This window comes from Melanostigma gelatinosum (assembly GCF_949748355.1).
Source record: "Melanostigma gelatinosum genome assembly, chromosome: 6".
Taxonomy (NCBI): Eukaryota; Metazoa; Chordata; class Actinopteri; order Perciformes; family Zoarcidae; genus Melanostigma; species Melanostigma gelatinosum.
The window spans coordinates 147,741-157,091 of NC_136639.1; the positions used below are offsets into that span (position 1 = coordinate 147,741).

The 9,351-nt window shown below is 43.8% G+C and overlaps 1 protein-coding gene across 2 annotated transcripts; it reads left to right on the forward strand.

Annotated features, from left to right (window-relative positions):
- Window positions 1-753: 753 nt before the first annotated feature.
- On the forward strand, window positions 754-9,280 carry endog (endonuclease G; the record flags this gene model as incomplete). Of its 2 annotated transcripts, none has more annotated exons than XM_079270201.1 (6): window positions 754-936; window positions 1,505-1,698; window positions 3,836-3,977; window positions 4,069-4,178; window positions 4,249-4,330; window positions 8,579-9,280. In XM_079270201.1, 6 exons carry the CDS (start codon window positions 754-756, stop codon window positions 8,774-8,776), a joined length of 909 nt encoding a protein of 302 aa, XP_079126327.1. In that variant the 3' UTR covers window positions 8,777-9,280. The 2 variants fall into 2 exon arrangements, with proteins under 2 accessions (XP_079126327.1, XP_079126328.1); XM_079270202.1 differs by lacking the exon at window positions 8,579-9,280 and adding an exon at window positions 4,403-5,261.
- Between the last annotated feature and the right edge of the window lie 71 nt (window positions 9,281-9,351).

A 9,351-nucleotide genomic window follows, 5' to 3' on the forward strand; every position in this document is an offset into this window, starting at 1 on the left:
TTTTTACTACACACTAAGTATTGTTTTTACTACAGACTAAGTATTGTCTTTACTGCAGACTAAGTATTGTAACTACAGACTAAGTATTGTTTTGACTACAGACTAAGTATATCTTTACTACAGATTAAGTATATTTTTACAACAGACTAAGTATATTTTTTCTACAGATTAAGTATATTTTTTACGACAGATTAAGTATATTTTTACTACAGATTAAGTATATTTTTTACTCCAGATTAAGTATATCTTTACTACAGACTAAGTATTGTTTTACTACAGACTAAGTATTGTTTTAACGACAGACTAAGTATTGTTTTAACTACAGACTAAGTATTGTTTTTACTACAGACTAAGTATTGTTTAACTACAGACTAAGTGTTGTTTTAACTACAGACTAAGTATTGTTTTTACGACAGACTAAGTATTGTCTTTACTACAGACTGAGTATTGTCTTTACTACAGACTAAGTATTGTCAATACTACAGACTAAGTATTGTTTTAACGACAGACTAAGTATTGTTTTAACCACAGACTAAGTATTGTTTTTTACGACAGATTAAGTAAATTTTTTACTACAGACTAAGTATATTTTTACAACAGACTCAGTTTGGAGCTTGTAAATAGAATAAATCATATTTCAATAAATACATTATCTATAAAAGAGAAGGAAAGAGGTTTCTGTTTACCGGAAGTAGTTCACGCCAAATCCTGACGTCATCAGACCGCGTCCCCAGCAGATGATATTCTGGCAGCATGAAGCTGTGGTTTCGGACCGGAGCGACCTTGTTGGTTGGAGCGGGAATCGGAGCTTCAGCGATCCGCCTGCTGAGCCTCAGCGGCCGGGTTGAGGTGGAGGAGAAACACGGTCCTCATCCGGGTCTTTTGAGCAGAGTCCCGGTGGTCCCGGTACCGAGAGTCCAGGCCTCCGAGCTGACGGTGTGTGTATTATATTACATAATATTATATGTTATAACACATGTGGAACATATCAGATGAGGTTTCTATTCAAATGAAGAAGTGAAGTAAAGTTTGTTTCTGTGATTGTTAATTTAAAAAAGAGAAACAATGACGTCATTCAAAAAACTTTATATATTTATTTTTTAAGTTTCCTCAGATTTTAAATGGAGCACAAGTGAGAAGTGATGTTGACTGTAAACAATATTAATAATAATGCTATAACTTCAGACAGTGATGTACATGTTCATTCACACGCAGTATTTATACACATGTAGTCGTGTGTGTAAATACTGTGTTTACCTTGAACACACACGTGTATAAGGAAGTGATGTCATGTGTATCGTCTTCTATTGTTGAGGATAATCATTTTATGTAAAAACTGAATATGATCGTCTGCTTTGATGAAACTATTCAGTGTGAACAAATGAACACTGAAGCTTTCTATCTCGACTTGTTAGGGTTAACCCTACCTTACCCACACAACAGGTGTGTTAGGGTTAGGGTTAACCCTACCTTACCCCTAACACACCTGTTGTGTGTTGACCAGGTGAGTCCAGGTGGTTCAGGAGCCATGATGAAGTACGGCTTTCCCTCATTGGCCAACATCAAAACCAGAGAGTCCTACGTCACCTCGTACGACCCCCGCACACGCACTGCATCCTGGGTAATAGAGAGGTTAAACCCCGCCTCCCTGAGCGGCCCATCAGACAGGAAGTACTGCAACTTCAAAGAGGACGACAGGTGAGACAGAAATAAACAGGAAGACAGGTGGAAGCATGATGTCAGACGGGTGGAAGTAATGTGTTGCGTTTTCTCTCTTCAGCAAATCCCCCCCCCCCCCCCCCCGGTGGGCTTTTCTATCAAGTATGACATGAGAGCCTCGGCCGGTCTGCTGTAGGCCTCTCGTCTTTAGTAGTCCATCTAGTTTCACCAGGATGCTGCCGCCTCCTACATTCCTTACTCACGATTCCAAGGAGGATTGTTTTGTTAAGGGGTCCGGTTAACAAAGGTTCACTTCGCAGAGTCGAGTAGACGGTTGAACTCTGAGGCAGGTAGCACCTGTGGGTGGACTTCCCCACTGAACAGCCTTGTTGTTTTATTTATCACCAGTCTCAGGTTTATAGGAAGAATACACACTCACCTTCACGTCACAGGAAGAAGCCCCGTCTTAGAGCTGTGTCAGCGGGGGGTTCACTAGGAGCACAAAATGTATATATCCCTTGAGTGGGCATATCAGAGGAGTTTTATTTCCTCTACAGGTTTATACAACAAGCAAGCAGATGTCTTCATGTGATGTCACGAAGGTTACGCTATAATAATGCTATTTGTCCGTTAAGGTGCGATATCTGTTATGTGTGGAGATTTATGCTATTATGTCATGTCCCGTTTTAAACCCCTTGTGTTGTCCTCTGGGGTCAGAAGTGACCCCGTCAGGTTTGGCTGTTTATAAAGCAGACAGTATAAAGTATCACCCACCTGTGTTTCAACTCCTTATTCAACTTTATTCCAACTCATTACCTGACATATCAAACATGTCAACATTCATTTATGCAACATTTAAGCCTCCTGTTACCTTCACATGGACTAACACCTGTTATCATCTTGACCCCAGCAATTTGAACCTGCAGAACATTATTATAATTAAAATTGCTACCAAAGTTTATGCATCAGGTACTTAGTTTTTTGTTGACTACCTAAATAGCCTTTTAAATAAAACAACCCCCCCCTGACACCCAAACCCGTACACATCCAGAATCCCTGTTACTATGGAGAAATATGCAGATCACCATCAAATCTCACTGATTGACCTACAATTGGAAAGAGATATTTTTTGGGTGTTTTAATGGCTTTACATATAACTTTACATATCAACATGTTGAGTTTGTTTACCCAGTTGTCCCCATTAAATTAGGAAAAGTCATTCAATATTAAGGATTATAATGCTAAATGTTGCGTTAAGGAGTGCTAAAATGCTCCATGTCTCTGTGAAGAGTGCAGGCCGAGAGAATGAGACCGGAGTCTTCGGTATTTATGTGTTCTGTTCGTCTACTTGTCATAGGATGCTTATGTCCTAGTTTGGGCTTACCGCTTCCGATAGCTAGTCTACCGTCATACCGTTATTATTATTATTATTATTATTATTATAGCATGTTTATGTGGTTAGGCTCTGTGGGCAGGATGTGCATCCTTTGAGTCATCTGTTCAAGCTGTGGTGGAGAATGTCAAAGTGAGCAAGTGCACAGCCCTATGATAGCCCTAGCATACAGCCCTAGCATATAGCCCAATGATAGTCCTAGCATACAGCCCTATGATAGCCCTAGCATACAGGTCTAGCATACAGCACTAGCATACAGCCCTATGATAGCCCTAGCATACAGCCCTATGATAGCCCTAGCATACAGGCCTAGCATACAGCCCTATGACAGCCCTAGCATACAGCGCTAGCATACAGCCCTATGATAGCCCTAGCATACAGCACGATGATAGCCCTAGCATACAGCACTATGATAGCCCTAGCATACAGCGCTAGCATACAGCCCTAGCATACAGCCCTATGACAGCCCTAGCATACAGCGCTAGCATACAGCCCTATGATAGCCCTAGCATACAGAACGATGATAGCCCTAGCATACAGCACTATGATAGCCCTAGCATACAGCACTATGATAGCCCTAGCATACAGCGCTAGCATACAGCCCTAGCATACAGGCCTAGCATACAGCGCTAGCATACAGCCCTAGCATACAGGCCTAGCATACAGCGCTAGCATACAGCCCTAGCATACAGCCCTAGCATATAGCCCTAGCATACTAGCATATTTCCATACATGTTTACATTATTTTATGGTTTACACAACAAATGAAACCCCCCCCCCCAGCGTGCACATTTTCCACAGGTCGACCAACGCAGACTTTAGTGGGAGTGGCTTCGACAGAGGTCACCTGGCAGCTGCAGCCAATCACAAGTGGAGTCAGAAAGCGATGGAAGACACTTTCTACCTGAGCAACGTGGCCCCACAGGTGAACACACACACACACACACACACACACAGTCAGTGTATGTGTCTCTGTGTGTGAACAACACTATCTGATCTGATGATGTCACACACAGAACCCTCACCTGAACCAGAACACCTGGAACACTCTGGAGAAACTGTGTCGCTCTCTCACCAAACGTTACCTCAACGTCTACGTCTGCACCGGACCGCTCTACCTGCCCAGGTAACCGCTTCTTCTTCTGTGGTGTGGGAGGGGCTACAGGACCACATCACCAGGTGTGTGTGTGTTTCAGGCAGGAGGCTGATGGGAAACTCTACGTCAGATATCAAGTTTTAGGACAAAACCACGTCGCCGTGCCAACGCATTTCTTCAAGGTGAGTCCGACTGTCCGGGTTATCCAGTATGGATCATAGTTTCTTCAGTGTCCTCTCCACCACCTCTTCCAGATTGTCTTGTTTGCAGCCAATGATGGAGCCGGCCTTCTTAACCAGTTTGTTCAGTCTGTTGGTGTCTCCGGCTCCAATGCTGCTCCCCCAGCAGACTACAGGAGTCCAGTGCACTGACCACAACAGACTGTAGAACATCTCCAGCATCCTGCTGCACACGTTGAAGGATCCAAGTTTCCTCAAGAAGAAGAGTCGACTCCTCCCCTTCTTGTACACAGCGTTGATGTTGTTCTTCCAGTTCAGTCTGCTGTCGATGGAGACACCAGGTACTTGTACTCCTCCACCATGTCCACATCCTCTCCCAGAACTCTCAGCGGTTGTGGAGCCGTCGTCTTCCTCCTGAAGTCGACCACCATCTCTCTGGTCTTGGTCACGTTCAGACGCAGGTGATTTCTACCGGCCCACTCAACAAAGTCCTCCACTACTGCCCTGTACTCCTCCTCCCGTCCGTCCCTTACACACCGACCGCTGCAGAGTCATCAGAGAACTTCTGCAGATGCATGACACAGAGTTGTACTGGAAGTCAGTGGTGTATAAAGTACTCAAAAGTCATACTTGAGTAAAAGTAAAGATACCTTACTGGAAAACTACTCAAGTAAAAGTAAAAAGTCACCTATTAGAATACTACTTGAGTAAAAGTCTTAACGTATCTGATATTTATTGTACTTAAGTATCAAGAGTAATTTTCTGATATTAAATGTACTTAAGTATTGAAAGTAAAAGTACAAGTAAATGCTGTTAATAAAAAAGCAAAGGGTCAGAATTGTGAGAATGATGAAGTTTATTCTTTTAAGTGCTGTGGCATCATGACCAAGGACATGGAGCTGTGTTGAACATAATTGGGTTGGCTGTGATCCATTCAGGAGCAACAATGTTCAACATAACATATTGTACATAAGTATACTTTTGCATCTACTATGAACTGATCATAATTCTCAGAAAAGCAATATGACACGATGAAGGAGTTGTAACAGTGCGTTTATAAGTCTGCTCATTAGACTAGAGCAGGGGTGCCCACACTTTTTCGACTTGCGAGCTACTTTTAAAATGACCAAGTCAAAATGATCTACCTACATTAAAAATGCTGAATATCTATTTATATATATACATATACATATATTCTGTATATTTTTGGTCGTTCCCTTACTCTGATGACTTGCACTGAATGGGATTGGCCAGAGTTGCATAGTCCTGACAGTAGCTGCTGGTATCCGCCTCAAGCAGACTTCAAATGAGCATCAGTCATGGTGGAACGGTGTATGTATGGACTTAATGTTCTTCATGTGGGAAAAGGCTGACTCACATAAATGAGTAGAGCCGAATAATTCAGTCAAAAAGGTATCATATTTCCTCATGTTTGGATACTTTTCCTCTGTGAGGAAACTGTCCATGAGCCCTGGACTTCAGTGTCAGAATCTCATCCTCCACTCCAGACGAGTTCAGGTGAAACAATGTTGCAATTTTTGATGCGAGTGAATCAACCTCAATATCTTCCCGAAATGTGCAGCACATAAGTGTAGCAACTGGCTCGAGTAAAGCAAAGTCTGGAAAGCGTTTGTCAAACCCTGACAGACACTTGTCAATCTGCTCTGTGTAGCGCGCACTGTCAAGTTACGCACACGCCTTCCGTTGCGTCTCCAGTTCTGACGCAAGGTTTTGGACGTTTCCCAAATCATGGCGCTGCAGATGTAGCTTCTTTAGTGGAAATAAATTGGAAGGCTGACTAATTAGCTCGCCGGAGTTTTGCAGTAGCTCGCGCGGTTGACCGCGCATAGTGGTGACCCGTGTGTTAGAAAATCAAGTGGCAAATGCCACGAGGACATCTCTTTATTTTTTTTAATGGTATGCGATCTACTCGCACTACCTCCGCGATCGACCGGTCGATCGCGATCGACGTATTGGGCACCCCTGGACTAGAGGATGTAGAGGGCCAATGCATCATATTATGTTCAGCAAAACATATCCACTTGATGCATCAGGTCAGTGTTTAGAGAAAGGACGCCTGCCTTGTAAACTCCTGTGGGCTGATTTGAACACAAAGGTTTGTCTCAAGCTGAATCTGCAATTGGGCGACTGCTCCCATCATAACTCCATCTGATCATCCACAACATGACTCAAACATCAAAACATGATCAATACTAAAGCAGCAACACAGTCCTCAAAGTTCAAGTTCAAAGTTCACTTTATTGTCAAAGTTTCCACATGTGTTATGCATACAGAAAATTCGAAATGCCGTTTCTCGCAGTCCCACAGTGTAATATAGACATGAACATATAACATATAATAGAATAAAATAGAATAAAGTTAAGAACACTGTACTGTACTGTCATTACTTGAAACTGAAAAATGTCCTGTTCATCTTCAAAAGAAGTTGGTTTTCAGAATTGGGAGAATTCCGTCTCGCTCTTCTTGGGCTGAAGACTCGTCCTGCGATGCTAAATAGCCGTTCACAGGCCACTGAGGCAGGTAGAGGTGTGTTCAGCATCACACACAGCTTGCGCACAGCTGGGAAGGATTTCAGTAATGCTAATGCTAACGCTGCGCTCTCGCGGCTCCTGTCAATCCGTGTATATAGCTACAGCTAACGTTAAGTTAGCTAACGTTAAGTTAGCTAACGTTAGCCAACTAGTGCTGCACAACCGTCAACACTTCCTCAGCTCACTAACTCGCTAGTGATCCACGGGTGTTGGTCTTCGTCACCACCGTAGTTTGTTGCCGGAGTAGCAGGTGCTTCCATTTCTGCTTCCATCATGAAATCAGTCATCGTAGAGTGGAATTATACTCAGGTAGTCGCCCGCTAGCTTATAGCATGTAGCATCACTGGGAATCAAACACCGCGGCTTTGAGAGCACTCGTTTGCAATTGTGCATTAACGTGACTAACCAATGATTTAACTTGCTGCTAGGACCACTGATTCACCAAACCTGCTTGCAGTCTGTGTTCCACCACAGTCCCCGACGCTGCTCTCAGGATTCATTTAGTTTCTGAAGATAGATTTGATTTTGTAGCGAGTAGCGAAGGTTTCAGGGGAAATGTATCGGAGTAAAAGTATCAGTTTTCTTTGCAAAATGTAGTGAAGTAAAAGTAAACAGAAATATAAGTAGTAAAGTAAAGTACAGATATCCAAAAAAATGACTTAAGTACTGTAACGAAGTATTTCTACTTCGTTACTATACACCACTGGAAGTCAGTGGTGTACAAGGTGAACAGGAAGGGAGACAGAACAGTTCCCTGTGGGGCTCCAGTATCACTGACCACCGTATCAGACAGCACACGGCCCAGTGGGACAAACTGTGGTCTGCCCGTGAGGTAGTCAGTGATCCAGGAGACGGTGGACGCGTTCACCCCCACCACCCGCAGCTTCTCACTCAGCACCACTGGTTGGATGGTGTTGAATGCACTGAAGTCAAAGGAAGTGATTCTCACAGAGCCAACGGTTCATCCAGGTGCGACTGAGCTCGTTGCAGCAGGTAGATGATGGCGTCGTCCACCCCCACATGAGGCTGATATGCAAACTGCAGAGGGTCCAGTGAGGATTTCACCTGCGGTCGGAGGCGGGCCAAGACCAGCCTCTCCAGCACCTTCATCACATGGGATGTGAGGGCAACTGGTCGGTAGTCATCGAGGCCAGATGGTGTCGTCTTCTTCGGTACAGGAACCAGGCACGACGTCTTCCACAGCACCGGGACTTCCTCCTGCTTCAGGCTCAGTTTGAAGAGGTGTTGCAGGACATTAGACAGCTGGATGGCGCAGGTCTTCAGGACCCTGGGGCTGATGCCATCAGGTCCTTCAGCCTTGCCAGGTGACCGTGGCTCACTGGGTTAAGAGGGTTGTCTGGTAACCGCAGGGTCAACGGTTCGATCCTTGACTGGGACGTGTCACATGTCGTAGTGTCCCTGAGCAAGACACTGAACCCCTAACGGCGCCTGTCATTGGCAGCCCACTGCTCCCTGTATACAGGGATGGGTCAAATGCAGAAGTCAAATTTTGTGTATATGTATATGACAATAAAAATAGTTTCTTTCTTTGGTGGAGTCTCTCCAGCTGTCTCCTAACCTGGCCAAAGTGTATGGCAGCATACATACAGCATGACTAGTCTAGTTACAGAAACACTTCAAGATAAGACTTTAGATAATGATGATGGTGTTGACTTGTCAGCTGACTGGTTCTCCTCAGGTGCTGATCCTGGAACAGGTAGATGGTAAAGGGGTGGAGCTTCGGTCGTACATTTTACCCAACGAACCAATAGATGAGCAGGTTCCTCTGGAGCGTTTCCTGGTTCCCATAGAAACCATCGAGAGAGCCTCAGGACTCCATTTTGTGCCGAACATCATGAAGAGGACCAGCAGCCTGCAGGCCATCACGGCCAGATGACCACTACCCACAATGCTCCTCTTCAGATGGATTCCACTACCCACAATGATCCTCTTCAGATGGATTCCACGACCCACAATGCTCCTCTTCAGATGGATTCCACGACCCACAATGCTCCTCTTCAGATGGATTCCACGACCCACAATGCTCCTCTTCAGATGGATTCCACGACCCACAATGCTCCTCTTCAGATGGATTCCACTACCCACAATGCTCCTCTTCAGATGGATTCCACGACCCACAATGCTCCTCTTCAGATGGACTTCATGGCCATGTAGTTATGTGTGATGATGAACTCATGTGACGTTTGTATGAATCTGAATGTTTGTGTAAAATTTGTTATTTCAAAGAAATTCTGATTAGATTATAAATGAATTCTAAACCTGTTTCTTTAGACACTCAATGGCTTTAATGTTGTCTATTAAATTCTAGTAAATTAATTAATTAAAACATTATCTTTGACATTGAATTCTCCAGACGATTAAAACATATTGTTATGCTCATAAATCGTTTTTTAAAGTTCTATGTAAAATATGTAAAAAATAAACGTAAGACTTAAATTTGTCAAAAAATCT